Genomic DNA, 18,670 nt, shown 5'->3' with positions numbered 1-18,670 from the left:
GTTGTTTGCCTCACAACAGGCGACGTCGACGTTGGGCAGCATGGCGTCTAGCGTGATAACGGCCTCTTTGCCATGAGTGAGCCTAAAAGGCGTCATATCGGTGGTGGCTTGCACTGCGGTATTGTTGGGGAAGACGACGTAAGGCAGGATGACGTCCCAGGTCTTGTTTTCGGCATCGAAATACATAGTGATCATATCGGTGACGGTTTTGTTCAGGCTCTAGTTCAGTTCAGTGGTTTGCGGATGGTATGCTGTTGTCCTCCGGTGGCTGGTTTCGCTGTAACGCAGGATGGCTTACGTTAGATCCGCCGTGAATGCTGTTCCTCTGTCCATGATGCACTCATGAGTGGCGCCGTGTCGCTGAAGAATGCACTCCAGGAACAATTTGCCGACTTCTGCTAGTGTTTCGTTCGGTAGGGCTTTTGCCTCGGCGTAGCTGGTGGGATAGTCGGTTTCTATAATGATCCATTTATTCCCATACGTTTACTTCGGGAAAGAACCAAACAAGTCCATGCCAGTCTGGTAAAAGAGGCGTGAGGGGAGTTAAATGGGTATCAGCAATCCTGATGTTGGGTGGGAGGGATCTTTTGCAGCTGACAGTTCCGGCAGGTTTTCACGTAATGTGCGACGTCCGCAGACAGTCGCGGCCCGTAGCGCTTGTCTTGAATTCGGCGGAGGGTGCGGAGAAAATCCGCGATGTCCAGCTGTCGGCTCGTCGCTTGAAGCCTGTAGAACTTCATCACGGAGAATTTCAGTTACAACGAGGAGGTAAGCTGTTTTGTTCACTCCGAAGTTCTTCACAAGGACATCATTCTGTACATTGAAGGAATACAGTCCTCGCTTGAACGAGACGGGAAGTGAAGAAACCTTGCCTTGGAAGTACTGAATGAGGCGTTTTAGGTCGGGGTCCGAGCGCTTCTGCTGTGCAGAAGAGCTGGAGCTGATGGATTCTAGCGAGGCGTCCTCATCATCGTCCGGCGGGGATGCACCTGCAGGGGCTCGTGACAGGCAATCGGCGTCAGAGCGCCTGCGTTCATACTTGTAAACGACGGTGACGTCAACGTCAAACTCCTGGAGGCGGAGACTCCATCGAGCGAGGCGGCCACTGGGGTCCTTCAAACTGGCAAGCATGGTGATCGCTGACCACCTTGAGCGGTCGTCCGTACAGGTAGGGGCGGAATTTCGACGTAGCTTAGATGATGGCAAGGCACTCCTTCTCAGTCATCGAATTGTTAGCCTCGGCCTTGTAAAGGGAACGGCTAATGTATGCGATGACTTACTCCACCCCGTCGCTTTTTTGGACGACGACGGCGCCTAGGGCCACGCTGCTTGCGTCGCTATGAACTTCAGTTTCGGCTATTTCACCAAAACGCAGGAGAATTGGTGTGGACTGTCAACCACGCTGAACTTCCTTTAAAGCTTCTGCTTGCGGCGCTTTCCATTTAAATGGCACGTCTGGCATTGTCAGTTGGGTCAGAGGCTCGGCATGCACGAAAAGTTTTCGGCAAATTATCTATAATGCGCGCAAAGTCCGAGAAATCTGAGCACAGCTTTCTTAGCCATCATTGGGAACAGTGCGATAGCTTCTTGATTGCCTCTTGTAGTGTTCGAAGCCTTTTCAGTTGGTCTTCAAAGTTCGAGGCGACGTCAACCACAGCATTTAAACATACTAGACTAATCTACCACTTGAGATATGCCAACACCTTATCCATTACACGCTATTACGTCGCTGGTGCGGAACAGAGAACAAATGGCATCACGTTGAACTCAAAGAGCCCATCCTGAATGATGAATGCAGTCTTCTCGCGACCTCTTTCGCCGACCTCAATTTGGCAGTAGCCAATCTTGAGGTCCATCGATGAGAATGCTTGGTGCTGCAGAGCCGGTCCAGGGTGTCGTCGATGCGGGGGACGCGGTAGATGTCCTTCATCGTTCTGTTATTTTAGCGGCGGTAATCAACGCAGAGTCGAAGTGCGCCGTCTTTCTTGTTCATTAGAGCAACCGGTGCCACCCAGGGACTCTCCTGTGCCTGAAGGACGTCTTCGCGAAGCATTTCTTGAACTTGGTCTCAAAACGGCTTGTCTTTCTCGCGGCGACACGCGGTAAGGGCTCTGGTGGAGAGGTGAGGCGTGCTGGTCGGTTACAATGCGATGCTTAGTAATCGGCTTCTGTCGGACCTTTGGCTATGACGAGAAGCACTCGCTGTAGCTTCGAAGCAGATTGCGGATCTCGTCTTCTCTGTTGCGGGGCAGGGCTGAATTTATATCAAAAACATGCTTCCGATCTCCCTTACGTCCATCTTCTGGGACTCGATCGGAGAGAGCGAAGGCGTCGCGAACGTCGGATATTTCGCCGAGGAAAGCAATCGTCGTTCATTTGTTAACGTGCCGGTATTCTTCGCTGAAGTTCGCAGAAGCACTTCAGCTTGCGCATTGCGGAAATGTGCAGTGCCTCTTGCGATGCCGATTTCTCGCTCTAAAATCAACACCTTGTTCCCCTCGATGAGAGCTTCTTTGTTATTGGCGTCCGTGGCGCCTGCGGTTTATCCAGGACACCAAGGCAACATGCTGCTTCATAGTCCTCATTGAAGGGATGGCGTCGTCCGTCGAAAGTGTGATGAGCTTTGAATACAAATCGATGATCGCCTGATCCCCATTAATGAAATCGATGCCCAGTATTGCATCGCGGAACATTTTTGTAGTACTACGAAGATCACAGGATAGGCATGTCCCTTGACGGTCACTCGCGCTGTGCATCGCCCTGATGGCGTGATGAGGTGACCTCCGGCGGAGCGATTTTTCGCGCCGTTCCAGGCGGTCGTGACTTTCCTCAATTTCGCGGTGAATGTTCCATTCATCACCGTATGATCGGCGCCCGTGTCGACTAGAGCGCTAACTTTCGGGCCGTCGATAGTCCCTTCTTTGTCGGATGTCCTGGCGCTTCCGTTGCACGTCGTCTTCGGTGTCGGGTCGCGGTTTCGTCGCGTATATGAGTCGTGGGTAGGGCGTGTCTTGGAAGCTTTTCTCGGTGGCGGTGTCTTTGAGGGCGGCTCGCGTCGTGGTCGGGGTTGTCATTGTGTGCGGCGTCGGTGAAGCGGGTGTAGTGTCTTTATGCGGCGTAGCGGGTGCAGCGTCTTCAAACGGCGTGGTCGGTGGAGGATCTTCGTCGTATCGTTGGTGAACAAGCTCACCTCCAAAGGTTGCTTTCTTTAGTTTGCCCTGCGGGGGGTGGGGGACCTTCCGCGAAAAACCGCTGCATAGCGGCGGCCCGGCGACGCGAAAAGTGGAGTGGCCGGGTATGATGAGCGAGAGAGATGGTTAGATCACACGTAGACGCAGGTACTTGTCGATATCCCGTCGTCCTTGGCATGGACGGAGTCGCGCGGCACTAGGTGAGAAGAAGCCACTAAGGCCCATTCTTTTTAAGGGACAGTGCCGAAGAATATGGCCGGGTTCGCCGCAATGGAAGCAGAGCGGGCGGCGCTGGTCGGGGGTAATCCAGAGGTCGGCTTTTCTTGGCTGAGCTTGCATCTGAGTTCGGAGGGCGGGCGATTGAGATCTTTGGGGCGGTTTATACGTCTCCTGGCGTTGATTGGGAGGCGGTTTATACTGCTCCTGGCGTTGATTGGGAGGATGTGAGTGGAAGACCGCCTGAACGTTTCGTTCATAAACAGAATAAAACAGTGTAAAGCTAGTCATCCCTTAAGCAGGCGTGTTTTAGGCGTATGTGGCGTACGGGATAATCTGGTTTGAGCCTTTGTGTTGCGCATTCATGTAGATTGCGACCATGTCGGAGATGAATTTTTTGTCTTCCTGCGAGCGAACTGGTGCGCGAATAATCTTCAGTGGTCTTGCAATGGCTCGCACCGTAAAGGCAGTGCCTCTATCAGTTAGTTCCTGTGACAGCGCACCATGACGCAACTCTTTCTAGTACGCGAAAAACTCGGAGATCTCAGATGATGTGCCGCACATCCCCGCCTTGGTTTATTGATAGTGTGGGTGAGAGTCGGTGGGGGCGATAAATCATCTATTAGCAGCCGGTGGTAGGAATATATCTCAGAAAGTCAGTTCCGACTTTCTATAATGGCGCCCAATGCGATGCAATAGGTTGGAGCAAACCCGCAAACTTTAGCGGTGGCGACTTGCGGTGTTAGCCTTCATTGCAACCACTGACGTAGCAGCGTACCATATCAGCACGTTTTGGCCAACAAAACGCGTGGCGCACACTAGCCATTATTAGTGCAAAACTCATGTGGCCAGTGTTTGACTCATTGTGACATGCAAAAAGAATATTTTATCGGAAGCGTTCCCGCAGGACCGGAGGTAGGCGTGGTCAATAATAATAATAATAATTGGTTTTGTGGGAAAGGAAATGGCGCAGTATCTGTCTCATATATCGTTGGACACCTGAACCGCGCCGTAAGGGAAGGGATAAAGGAGGGAGTGAAAGAAGAAAGGAATAAGAGGTGCCGTAGTGGAGGGCTCCGGAATAATTTCGACCACCTGGGGATCTTTAACGTGCACTGACATCGCACAGCACACGGGCGCCTTAGCGTTTTTCCTTCATAAAAACGCAGCCGCCGCGGTCGGGTTCGAACCCGGGAACTCCGGATCAGTAGCCGAGCTCCCTTACCACTGAGCCACCGCGGCGGGTGGCGTGGTCAACGGTGCTTGAGTTTTTTTTATGAAAAAATCTCTGTGGCATGTACCGAAGATACTCCACGGGTGTGGTATAGAGGGTGTCAACGTCTTCATGCATCTGTCCAGGTTTCTTTGCAATCACGTAGCCGACCACCGGACACTCTTACCTATGCCCATGGGCCCCAATAGCGGGCCTTGTTGGCATTCATAGCCGACACCAGCCTGCACATGTACATATAACTCTCTTACGCCGATGGGTATATTTGCGCAATGAAAAAAAAATCCTGTATTCAGAGGCTCCACCGTGCTAGAAATCCCAGTGGGTCTCGGTTGTTGGCCAGCCAGTGCAAATAATGGTGGTCCTTAACCACTTTAAAAAGGAGGCATGTAGAGAGCAAGGACGAAATTACAGTGGTCCATACAACCAACCGAATTCAAGCAGTTTGTTTAGGCAATCTTTTTCGGCACTCTGCTACCCTAATGGATAATACATAGGTTATACCTTTTCTCTTATAATTCAAACGAGTATAATCTGCTGGCTTACATTTCATCTAGAATGTTATTAACGTATGTTTGATCTATAATCTGCTCGGCTCAGCCTCTGTCTCCGTTAACACTTGTGTAATCAGTTTTTGTTCTGCATAGCTCGCTTTGCCTTTCCTAATCTAGGCTTTGTCCTTTTCGTCAGACCTTCTGATACATGAGATACGTACTATAAGGCAACGAGTGTTGTGTGCCTTTTTTTAACATATCGGTAAGTTCCGGTTCAAACAAGAGATTTTCTTTGAGATGCACACTAACCCATTCTGATTATCTTTGAATTTTATTATTGATGCTGCCTGTCTCCAGTTATTACATGAGCAAGATCGATGTACTCCCTTGTTACAGCCGAAATATTGTGATTCATGGCCTTGTAATAAAAAACGTCTTGCAAAGCACAGCGTCGCGAACAACCAGCGGTACAGTCCAGGCAGAGACCAGAGGCAGCGGTCAGTCCAGAGCACGCACGAGGGACGGAGCGTTCGGCGCTCGAGCTTCGTAGCGTTCGGCGTTTTTCGTCGTCTTCTTCGTTAAGCGCCAGCCTCTGAAAATTCCAAAGCCATAAGCCAGTCTTACAATTCCCCCCGTGCGAAAGGGCACCATCCTGGCGGCCTAGGGCGATGTGACGTTGGCGGGGTCGTAGTATGGTTTGATGATACGCCAATGAAAAAGACAGGAAATCACGGCTCTATCTTGAGTCGCTGATCATCCAAACAACAGCGCATACTATCAATCGAAATGACGGGAATTTGCCACCTATCTACGCGAGATGCCTGGGATCGCATATACGCCGCATAAAAAAGGCACCACCGCAACGTTTTGCCTCATTGTGAACAAGGCTGCCGTGTGGGAGCCGAAACGTCATTCCATCTTAATGTTTGGTCGGTGCGACTCACTAGTATCATGTACCATCCCGACCAGACGGGATTCCGTCAGACCCTTGACTACAAGTATGGTTTGAGGCGGGTCGTGTGGACAATGGCGCAACCTCGGCGACGATGATCAGGGAATGGCGTAAGGGGCTCGATGAGGTAACTGACGGGGGATGTCAGCTGAAGAATACGGTAGGGTCCCTGGTACTTGCTAACAAGTTTGGAGGAAAGGCCGCGACCTGAGAAGGGTACCCAGAGCCAGACCAAAGAGTCAGGAGGGTAAGCGAGAGGAACTGCAGGGGGATCACGGCTGCTTTTCTGCTGGTGCTGGGCGTGAGAAGTGAAGGACCGGGCAAGCTGTCAGCATCCTTCGGCATAAGTTGCGCCTTGAGAAAGAGTTGTAATTTCGGAACCATCCGGGCGGTAAGGTAGAATGGTGTCCATTGTGCAAAAAGCCTCACGTCCGTACAGGAGAAAGTACGGCGGGAATTCGGTGGTGGCTTGAGCAGCGGAGTTATAAGCGTATGTGACAAAAGGGAGAACGCGGTCTCAGTTACAATGGTCGGAAGCCACATACATGGTCAGCATGTCCCCGAGGGTGCGGTTAAAACGCTCAACCATGCCATCTGTCTGGAGATGGTAGGCGGAGCTGGTGCGGTGAACGATGTTGCATTCCTGAAGCTGCAACCTGAAGAGCTCTTCCAACTTCAGACAGGAAGCCCGGACCTCTATCACTGAGCAGCTCTTTGGGTACACTATAGCTAAGAATGATGCGATGGAGAATGAAGGATGCAATGTCGTGGGCTGTAGCGGATCGTAAAGGCGACGTTTCTGCGTAGCGTGTAAGGTGGTCGATGGCAACGATGATCCAGCGGATCCCGGTCGATGTGCTGGGAAGACGGCCGTAGAGGTCGATGCCAACACGCTCGAAGGGCTGCGCTGGGCAAGGCAGCGGCTGCATAGGAGCGGCAGGTCGGCGAGGTGGATGTTTTCGTCGCTGGCATGCGGACCAGGACTGAACGAACTGGCGGACTGAAAGGCTATCCCACGCCACTAGTACCGCTGTCGTAGACGGGTGAAGGTCTTCAATAATCCGGCATGGGCACACTGGGAATCAATATCGTGATAAGAAGAGCAACTGAAGGAGCACAGATGTGTCGGAATGACGAGAAGCCACTTGCGACCATCTGGGAGGTAGTTGCGGTGGTAAAGAAGCTCGCCTCGGATGGCGAATTGGTGCACGGGGAGCACGGGGAGGAGGTCGGGACGATTGGCCAGATAAGAGATCTAAGAGGCAAGCGATCCATGGGTCTTTGCGTTGCTCGGAAGCCATATCAGCGGACTCAAACGTCAAAGAAGGCAGGGCGGATATACAAGGCACTGGCTCAGATGGCACAGGGAAACTTGAGAGGACATCAGCATCGGCATGTTTGCGGCCGGAACGATAGGTAACGCGAATGTCGTACTCTTGGAGTCGCAGAGCCCAGCGCGCCAGTCGACCAGAGGGATCTTTCGAAGAAGACAACCAGCAGAGGGCGTGGGAATCGGTAACAACATCAAAAGGGCGCCCGTACCAAGCTCTTTTCCAGCCACGACCTTTCGGCCAGGTCGCCAGCCTGTGATGAAGCGTTTACGGCACTCCGTCGCCTCCTGACCACTCCACCAATTCTGCGTGACTTCGACCCTCGTTCTCCGACGGAACTCCACACCGATGCCAGCGGCGTCGGCCTCGGTGCAGTATTCGCTCAGCGCAATCAAGGCTTTGAGGAATACATTGTCGCTTACGCTAGTCTGACACTCACAAAAGCCGAAGGACAGTCTTACAGCCTCTGCACTATGCTAGGGTTCTTCTTGGAAAGCGTAATATCGGGTCTTCGTTATGAAGGTCTACCAGATTCAAATATTTCTGTGTGCAGCAGATATTTGGCGTTGTATGCCTAACTTTCCAGCAGCATACAATTCAGAGAAAATTTCAAGAAACGAAAAAAAACAATTTGTCCAGAAAGGAAAACAGTAGAGCCGAAAAACACACAGACACAGTAGAAGAACGACGTAGGACGAGCGCTGTTTCTGTGTGTTTTTCGGCGCTACAGTTTTCCTTTGTGGATCGAAATGAACCATATAGCCCAAATAGAAGTTCTTTTAAACATTTTGTCGCAAAAAAATATAAATGTACAACCGACCTCGCAGCGCATGCTGTACTTAACTCCCAATATGGCCACATAAGAGGGCCGTTCTCAGCACTAACATTGCTAATTCAGTGCGGTTAGTGCTATTCGCTCAACAGTCAACAGCGTACCTCGTTTCAGTGTTATAATTTTGAGTAGCGTGCACAGTTTGCACACAACTTAAGATACACAGTTAAGGTAGCCTTACTACGAGAACTGCTATTAGCGCTGTGTTCGCTAAACGGAGCGTTTCCCTGTAGTTGTTTTTCCCCCAGATCAACAACCGACTTCGAAGACCCACAATTGGATTCACTGTTTGACAAAGCGTGGTAATGATGGTCCTAACAGCCGGCATTTCTGAAAAAGCTGAAGGTCTCTAATAGTAGGTTGCAGTACTTCGAACTATGCCATTTCATTCTCGTAAAAAATCCAAATAAATCTTTCATAAAACTACATGGCAAATGTACCAAGATTACTAGAGCATTTAAGGTATTTTGTAATAATAGGTGAAGAAATAACACGTCATGAAAAACAGTTATTTCTTTTATTACTTTTTCCAATCTTTCATAGAGCTTAGCCTGAAAACATTAGCACAATGTTCAAAGTTTTTCTTCTCGAAGTCCGACAGGCCGTCTTCGATGACGAAATTACCGCACAGTGTGATTCCGTGCTCAATCAACTTTTGTCCAATGTCGGTAATATCGTCGCCCAGTACTTTCAAGTAGGAGGCGAAGAGATCGTAGTCTTCGAATGCGCTACGCGCCTGCTTCTTAAGAAGGAGGCTTTCAATGGTGTCACGGGCTTGCTGCATTGTGCCAGGCTTGAACGGGTCAAGCTCTGCCACAGCATCGAGGCCTTGAGAAATGACCTCCTTGTACCTTGCGTAAGCTTCCTGGAATAGAGACAACCGTGATTAATAAGCATGCCGACAGCGGACAACAACGAACCATTAGCGTTCCCGCAGCCCTTCATTTCCTTGTGATTCCTGCAAACTGTTGCTCTCCCTTACGTCCCGAACACAGCCCATGTGGCCCCAATACTGACTGCCGATCGTGTTTTTACGGTCTGAATATTTTCTTACTCCAATCACCTCTTATCATTAACCCCAAGTTCTAGAAAAACGGGTGTGCACATCTTCATAACTCCAAAATAAAGCAAAACAAAAACTGAACGTGTTGCGCACACGTACACTAACACGGAAAAAATGAAGGCCTTCATATAGCCAGTGTTCCAAAATTAGCCTTCAATGCCTTTAAGAAAAACGGTCGATAAGCAGCCCACATGAAGGCTGTGCTTGCAAGAAGGTTCTGCCAGCTCGCGCAGATTGATAACAAAAACTGTGTCCCTTATCTTATGAATAAATATTATGAATTAGAGAAAATTGTAGTCATCGCTTCTTCACAGCAAGTATATATATGTGAAAATGAGGAGTAGACGTATTCGTATTTATGAGATTCTCGCAGCACTCCCTTGTTCCGCGGCTTTCGCCACCAACTTTAGGATTCAATTCGACTAACTGCACCTGTAACAAAGTGTCTTCTCTCCGATATGACTCAGCTGTTGCCTATGGCTTTCAGTATGTCATCGGCATAGTAACAAGCGAAGATGATAACTGTATCATTCCTGCGAGAGAAAAAGAGAGATCGCTGTATGCACCAGCTGCGTCACATTCAAGCATACATTTATAAAAATCAAACAGTCAGGATCAAATAGTCACGAAACCTAAAAGTTCAATCACGTTAGTTTCTCGCCAAAAAAAAAAAAACCTGACACCATACCTACCTACAAGCGAGGGCTACATAACGACATCATTATGTTCATCAAAAAGAAAGCAAAGTAGCAAAGTAAGAGGTATTTTTTTCCCGCTGAAGAGAAGAAAATGCGCAAAAATTGTTTAAAGCTGAAATTTGAACGAGTTATCAAGCACTCATGGTGGGAAAACAGCGCAACAAAGGCGGCACAAAGAGAAAACAAGCGCTGTCTATATCATGCATAGTTATCCGAGTTATAAAACCCAAACGAAATATTTTATTCCCCTCTGTTTACGCCAGAAGCCTTGCTGTTTTACTCAACTTGAAACGAATGCCTAGTTGTAGCAGTCTTCACTGTGTAGTAAACTAACCTCACTTAAACTTAATAAATTGTTTGTATGGCCGCTTTATGCGCTTAACGAAAACCGAATTTGGTGTTGAAGGAAGAGTAGACCGGGTTGAGTACATTCTTGGGGTCAGTACCTGGACAATGAGAGGGTAATTTTGCTGTACTCATTACTACCGTTTTGTTATTCAAATTAACTGCCATACACCAAATTTCTTCTCATTCACAAGCTTGCCAAGTTAGTTGAGCGGAATCTAGTCACCTCTCGTGTTTTGTCATGGCATGAAACATATCGTGTTCATAGTGCCTCATATACACGTTGTAGCCTTCATTATATTTACAACGAACTAAATAACAAACTCTTAACAAGCAGTTGCTATCGTGCAATTAGGTGATACTCAATCCGGGTACAAGGGTGCGCATTTTTTTTTGTATGAATCAAGGCGTAATGAACACCATCATGAAAAGTAATTTAAATGGATACCTGTTGCGGCATTCCTGACGTCACTGTATGTACATTTAATCTATAGTTTTACGTAGCAGTAATCGGGGCATATTGCAACTCCTTCGCTCGAAACACACAGTCGTCAGTATTCGCAAGTAAACATGATGTAAGTAGAATGCGCTCATTTTGTCACGCGAGTGACTTGCACGATCTTCAGGAATGTTCTTGACTCTCTTTGTGTTTTAGATACAAAAGGCAAGGCTGGATGCCTTGTCTGCAAGTATAACAGCTAAAAAAACGCGTGTCGTACTTTCTCTTTAATTGTGCTTTATCAACTTTTCGTTAGGTCTGCGCTGGTGTATTGAAGCCATTGCATTCAGAATGTTGCTCAGAACGCTCTTGCGACATAGTGACGCGAGTGTGCTCGCGTGAATTTGCTCACAAGCTTCAGCTTTCGAATGCGGAAAAAAAAGTGAACGAAGTGACGATTTCTCCTATCCAACCCTGGCACGCGGCGGCACGTCCACCTATAAGGTGGAAGCATACAATTCAGAAGCTGTTTGCAAAAAATAGCTCATACTTGCACGTACCTTGTCATCGATCTTAGATTGCTCTCGGAGGACTGCGATCATCCTCCGGGTGAATTCTTGCATGACTTGGCCTATTTTCTGCGCCTCTTCGCCCATATGAAAACTCTCCTGGGTAACGCCAAACACTGCTCCGCGTTTCTGAACAGCCTCTCCTCCTGCGGAGCAACCGATGACAGTGTGGTAGGTAAATGAATAATGTAAATTCAGTGAACATTCAGAAATTTGCAATATAAAGCGTGCTTCAAAAATGCAGCGTTGGAGTTGCGATAACTAGTGTGAAGGCGATGCTCATACAAGCTATATCGGTGCGGACGAAATACCAACAGCCAATCAATTAATTACTCACCCAGGGCAGCAAGTAGTAATATTATTCCGCATACTGCTGAACGAGTCATTTTCTTCTGGAAAAACAAAGATGTTAGCAAAGGTAAAAAAAAAGACATTACAGAGCTAAACAAAAGGCAAAAATCTTTTCTGCAAAGAAGAGGTAAGTCTGCACAACGTTGCAATATTTGATCTCATAGGCAGTATCATGAACAATCCTCTTACGTACTTTTTACTCTGCACTGTTTTCAGTTTTCCACCTGCCAAAGCCCAGTAGCCCAATATTCATGAAGACAGAGCTGGATGGTGATTACCTTCTATGGTCCCTTTTTGCAGGTACTCTGTGGGAGACTGTTGTATGCGGACACCGAGGTGTACTTCCTGAATACCACACTTTTTATCGTGTCTGTGCTTTATAGGGGGCCTGGGCATCCAAAGACGGGAAGTAGTGCGCACGCTTTTATGCACGAAAGCTATCGCAACACACCTGGCGATCCCAGGGTCAATGTATTCCGCGAAGCCATCTTTCACACTAGGTGATCAAAAACTTGATTTATCAAACGGGTCAAACACATTGCAGGAGTTTTCTTATCACAGTCTTGTCGTGGGAACGCCTACGATCAGGGCGAAGTCTTCAAGGTAACATACGAGCACGAAGCTGATCAACCTCATTTTTACACGCCTGGCTGATATAGTCCGGCCATTGGTTTCTGGCTTATTTTCACACGTATTCTCTAGCTGCTTCGGGTAAATACATACATAAAGCAACGCTTTAGCTTGGTCCATGCACTCAAAAGCAAGAAATTCAGGCGACTCGTTGATAATATATATATATATATATATATATATATATATATATATATATATATATATATATTACGAACGTAGGTTGCGTTGGCTCCACCGAATAAAGATTTAAGAGAAGTGGACACTTCTACAAAGACACTTTTATTTATCAACGTTTCGACCGCACCGCGGTCGAAACGTTGATAAATAAAAGTGTCTTTGTAGAAGTGCCCACTTCTCTTAAATCTATATATATATATATATATATATATATATATATATATATATATATATATATATATATATATATATATATATATATATTATAACAAATGGAGCATGGAAATTATGTTTTGAGGCTTATATTTAGGAGCCATGTGATCTTCAGTACAGCTGCGCAAACATTTAGTACCTATGTCGAATCCAAAAAACTTGAATACATAAATGTAACCCAATGATTTAAATGCGGTGATATAGACGGCTGACGCTCTCCTTCCATGTTCTAAACCAGTTGTTCTGTTTGAGCTTGGAATTACTCAACTTCAGTCAGAAATTTCAAATCAACGCGCTGAAAGTTCGCCACAGCAGAAACAGACTCAAGAGCTGTATCGAGTTGGTTCGGGCGTCCGCATTCTGGTGTCGGTCAAGGGATTATACGGGCATACTTGCAGACGACGTGCAACACGACCTTTCATGTGCACGAAACCATCATTCACTGAAAGCAAGGATCATAAAAGGATGATTTTTATATATTATTTGTCACCCTGATCAATGATAAGCTTTCAAAACCATCATGTTTATGTCATAACGAGCCGCCGTTTCCTTTAACTGTGTCTAGTAATAGGGCTATTTTTTTCTACTTTTTATTTAGCTCTAGTAAAAAATGACATTTCTGGCAGCAGTTGCGCATAGGAAGCGCATACGAATGCTTACTTCCAGTTTATTTATTTAGTGAACCATCATTGATTGTATTTCTACGCAGCTTTCATGTATTTTGCATTTTTAATCTAGCTCATAAAATTTCATTCCATTGCGCAACAAATTAACTACCCATACAGAACTTATTCTAATGAGAAAGAAATAACTACACAATGCGATCATACCAATTCCAACAATTTGTTTTCTAAATGCAGATAATTCATTACGTGTATCCTCACAATTCGAGAAGCTCCCCACTTTCCCTAAATCACTGGCTGAGGTTAGCCAGAAAGAAGTTGACAGGTGCACTCTGTTTTCATTATTTCAAAAGTTAGCACATTATTAATCAAAGTGGATAAGATTTAAAATTTTCCGCGCACTAGGAATATTTCAATGAAATCCTCCAAAACAATTTTACCGAAGGTTAATCTACATAGGCTTTTTAACACTAGAATTTGCGGCTGGTAGGACATTTCAACCTACCTTATTAAAAAATTATTTAGCCCCTGTAATCAAGTCCTCTAGCATAGATGTTACCACACATGATCAAGGCGGGTTTTCGTTTTCCTTCCTTTCCCTCCTCCTCTTTATCTATCTTCTCTGTTACATTACTGAGGAAGATCTTGGAGTCGAAATGTTGCATCATGAACGGCGCCACTTTTATTTTAAATTTACACATGTAGGCGATTAGCTTCGTCTTTACGCTACTCCTAAAATATACATTCTGCCGACCTTACAATAAGCCTGAATACTGCACTGAGAAGGCTGCTGCCCTTCCATGGCACTCAGTGTGCACACTTCATGTTCTGAAAGTGTAGCTCAGCAAAACAGTATCTGGTCATATTCTCGACTCCTTTATTCACATATTCATAGTTTGGTACACAGAGTGATTTTAAACGCGCTGTTTTTTTTTTCAGAGACACTGCTCATTCTTTAACTTTTGCTCTGTGTGTTTGTGAGCGTGACTTTCTATTCAGTGCTTACTTTCTAGTTCTTCGTTGAACACAGTAGATAGCATTTTTTTTTATGCTCCCCATTTCCTGCCTCGAACGCTTTTCATTGCTGCCCTAGATTTCTCAAAATTAACTCTACTTAAACTCGCGAATATGAGTGACTGAATAAACGTTACCTGGCTAGCTTGAATGCATTGAAGTTCTTAATATCCGGTTAATTTCAGTTTTAAAATAGCGGAAGTTAATAAACTTAGTCCAGGGCCTTTGAAACATTTATAATTTAAAAGAGGGCCGTTGAAAACTAATCACGCTGCCAGTTCCATACACTGAAGGAATGAAGTGCTGGACGGATGAAAAGCCGTGAGCTACTTAGGGTTCGGAAACATAAGTGGAAAACTCCAACCGTAGTGCGCAGTGTCTGAGAATAGCAGCCACAAAACGATGCCTGCCCGGTCCGCTTTGACAGGCGAGAATCGCTCTGTTATATGCGTTGTGCGCACGGCACCAGGAGCTTCGACGGTGCGGTGTTTATCATGAGGTGCAGTGCAGATTACGCGTGCTTCATACAGCGTGTTTTCTTCTGTGACGTCTAGAATAGACACGAAGATGAGAATGCAAACGAAAATTGCGTCTTCTCGAATGCCTATATTGTATCCAGTTGGCGGTTAGCCGTTGAGGAAGCACAGATACCGTGTTATTCGACGACTAGCCCAACGTTATGATCACTGAAGAATTGTCTTGTTTTCTCATCAAGCCTTGTTTACTTCATATGCATCGTAAGATCGGAGTGACAGCTTAAAGCTAATCATACGAGAGCAGGCTGGTATAACGCCGCACTCTAAGCAGCGACTGCCGTGTTCCTTAAAGCCTGCATTTAGTGTTTGCAAAAACGTGCCGATGACAGCACCTTGCGCAAGGGAATAGCAGGTACAGATGCTGCTGCTACACACTAATGGGTCGCAAGAGAGAACCGTCAGCTGCAATAACCACGTCATGGTGTTGCTGTTATGCAGTGAAAGCTGTCTGAAACGGTACAGAAAACAACTCCTTAAAGAGCTGTTTCGTACACTGAAATTACGTGCAAAATCATAACTTACAAGACATCATATGTGGCACCCCACGTTTTCGGACGCAGTGAGCCCTCCTTCTCAAACTACAAAAAACATTTATCAGCGCGTCCAACGGACATCTTTTATCATTCTTCAGTTTTAAATAAAGCGACTTAAGTCGCCAAACAGCCTCTACTTCAAATCCCAGGTGCGAAAAAACACGTATCGAAAGATGTCACAGCCCGGGAGATTTTAACACACGACTGTTACTGCGTGAGCTGACCACAATTTTTTCGAAGCACACTGCAGATTGTGACCACACTGCAAATTACTATATAGTAGAACAGAACGCTTCGCAAGCCTCTTAATTGTGGCTCGCTTGTTTAGTTTATAGCGAAGTCGTTGCGCAGCGGTCGTTGTGATTTCCGACGCAATGGGGTGTGGCCATTGGTCAGTCGTCTACGAAGAGAACTTGTAATATATTTGTCCGAGGAGCTTTTTTTCTTGGGGAAAGAGAAGTTCTCCCGACAATCGTCGTGCCCGTTTATTTCGGTGCGCAACAACTGGCGTTGAAGGTTCAATCCTAAGCGCCATATAGCTTTGTGGTATACCTGTCCCACAAATCCTTGTGTGTTAATCCGCTGTCCTGATGTACTTTTGTTGTCCCGCTTCACTTGTCTAGAATGAATATTCATCTATCGCGTTGCCGCTTCAATTTTACATATGTAAATAAACATTAACACAAATTTAAAAGGTGTCTTGGTCGGAGCAGAAATCATACATTTACTTGAACAAGCGAACGAGCAAAGATATACAAGCGCTTGTGTTCTCTTTTTGTTCCGTTTTGTTTTGTTCCAGATATTTAGGCATTTATACCTTCAAAGTAATTTTTTCTCAGGCCGTGGGAAACAAACGTTTTACTGCTACTATAGTTCACTGAACCCTATATAAGGCCGGATCCTTACGAGTGATAAGATAAGCGAGCGAGTAGGTCGGAAAGGCCATCTGATTTCCCACAACTCAGAGCCTCAGAAACTACCACCGGCAGTCGTGCCTTTGAAGCCTCGTGCACCGTGCAGCTGGTGTTCCCAACGTTACGCAACGTGTCTTTAAACTCGGGAAATCTGCGCTCGTGTTTGACATGCGTTATGAAACGTGCAATATTCTTGAAACATGGCCGAGATTTGCCAACATACCACTCAATTATTTTCTCTCCGTTCATTCTATCTCTCACTCAACAATCTCTTCCACCCATTTAAGAAGAGGAAGTTGAAATTCTTGAACCCTTCACTTTTAACCGGCTCCCCTTACAGGCTACTTCTTTTGAAGCAACGTCAAGGGGACCGCCAGACTAACCTATCAAGACTTCGTCAAACTTTAGAAATGAATACGCCTATATTGAAGTAAACATGGAATAAGCTGTCCTCTAACGCATTAACTTTTTTAAATGAAGTACGCTAGAGGGAGCGTTCTCCCATTTTTCTCTTTCCTGTTTAGAGTCGTTCTCGGTGTCTCACACGTTCGCCGCCAAGGACAAACATCTGTTGAGTCGTGTCTACGAAAGTCATAGACTTGACTCTCACACGAGCTTAGAGGGTTCTCTTCACTTAGTGGTGTATAGAAGTAAATATAGCTTGCGGGTTGCAAAAATTTCAGAGTAACTACCAAACCATGTGATTAAGCTGAACACATCAAGTGTGTCGCCATTTGCTCTCTGCGGTGTTCCTAGCCAGAAGACGAAGAACGAAGCACTAACTTTATCCTGCACAGGCTGTACTGAACAAACCCGACACAAATGGCTATAAATTCGCGGTCATATTCTCGTTGACGTTCGTTCTCAGCCCCAGCTTCCAAGCCACTGCTAACCGCGCCCTGGTCAAGTTGCCACCTGCTGTAAAATAAGACGCATTAGCAAACTTCAGGCGCCTTTAGTAATTTTAACACTTCTTGAGATGCCGTAAAACGCAATATATAATCAATATTATTGCAACAATTTTTTTAATGCAAATTTTTATTTTATGCTTAAATAGAACCAATAGATTTCTGCCAATGCCTTGGTCAACCTTTTGACTATTTCAAGTCGCTAACGCATACAAATACTAGTTTCTTGCCATGCCAGAGGTCTTTTATTGCCAAATTTTGTAGCGTGGTGGCTCCATTGTGTCGAAAACAGAGAACAAGATTTACCACAAATATTAAAAATGTAGTGCATACAACATTTGACCCAGTTTTATTGTGCGCCAAAGGGTCGAATTTCCGTAAAATCGCACTCCTCTCGTCATGCAACAAGGTTTGAGAGGTTTCTTGGCCAAAATGCAGACCGTAAATTTCCTGAAGCAAACAAGCAATCAAGAAGATGGCAGGGTTCTTACGTAGCTGAAGCGAGTAGGCGTGCGAAAGCATGTGTTTTACCTGCATAGCTCATGCTCTTGCTTTGCTGTGTTGTCGGTACATTTGGCGACTGTGTTAGTTCGACAGCAGTGTTAGTTGATGGCGCCGACGATGCGCACTGCACAGCGCTAGAGCGCATATATTAGTTCTATATTAGTTGGTGAATACGAAGATGTACAATGCACAGTGCGAGGGTGTGCTGCAGTTTAACACGAGGTGTGATCGGCTTCGGCAATAGCATAGTGCTCTCGTGCAGTTGCAAGCTAAGCTGATGTGTTCACGCCGCCGCTGGTTTGAATCCCAGTCACGGCAATATTTATTTGATTTATTTGTTCACTTATGGTTCGGCTTAACTCCGCTTCAAGGTCAATCTTCACACATACTCGGTAGGTCAGTTTAACCTCATGAAGTAGTGCTGTAGCACTACAATATGCAAGCGTTTTCTTATATCTTTGGTCCGTATTGTTTTGCTCATTCTCTCAATACTCTGACATTTATTCCCACACAGCCATTTCTTTTAGGGCGCAAGCATTGGGCCCCCGCTAGCCGATTTACCCCTGTGCGGTCCCAACGTGCCCACGGTGGCACGTGGTAGTTTAATAAAATATTGGTCACGAGTGGCTGCTCGGGAAGAGAACTTGAGTCTCGAAGGCCCCACCGGTGGCAGTACCTGCCATCGCAAGGCGGTGGCGCATCGCTTAACCATTGCGGCAAGAGTGGTATGACGTGCTCGTGGCGATTTATGAATGTAGAGAATGACCAGTTCCACGTATATTGACTTTACCCATTGAAGCTATGAGTACAACCTTTAAGGTGGAACTTCGCCCCCATTTCGCCGATATAGGGTTCGCTCAACCTAAAGATGCCGGATTCTTACGAACGATAAGATAACCGAGC

General features: G+C 46.2%; 1 protein-coding gene across 1 annotated transcript; it reads right to left on the bottom strand.

The window, feature by feature from the left end:
• Nucleotides 1-8,750: 8,750 nt before the first annotated feature.
• On the bottom strand, nucleotides 8,751-11,524 carry LOC144123178 (uncharacterized). The gene is made up of 2 exons (XM_077656058.1): nucleotides 11,353-11,524; nucleotides 8,751-9,112 (listed from the first exon to the last, which is right to left on the bottom strand). The coding sequence occupies exons 1-2, from the start codon at nucleotides 11,446-11,448 to the stop codon at nucleotides 8,768-8,770; spliced, it is 441 nt and encodes a 146-aa protein (XP_077512184.1). The 5' UTR covers nucleotides 11,449-11,524; the 3' UTR covers nucleotides 8,751-8,767.
• Between the last annotated feature and the right edge of the window lie 7,146 nt (nucleotides 11,525-18,670).

Source organism: Amblyomma americanum, chromosome 3 (genome assembly GCF_052857255.1).
Source record: "Amblyomma americanum isolate KBUSLIRL-KWMA chromosome 3, ASM5285725v1, whole genome shotgun sequence".
In the NCBI taxonomy this organism is placed as follows: Eukaryota; Metazoa; Arthropoda; class Arachnida; order Ixodida; family Ixodidae; genus Amblyomma; species Amblyomma americanum.
The sequence above is the reverse complement of the archived record's forward strand: the minus strand, read 5'-3'. Positions and strand labels throughout refer to the sequence as shown.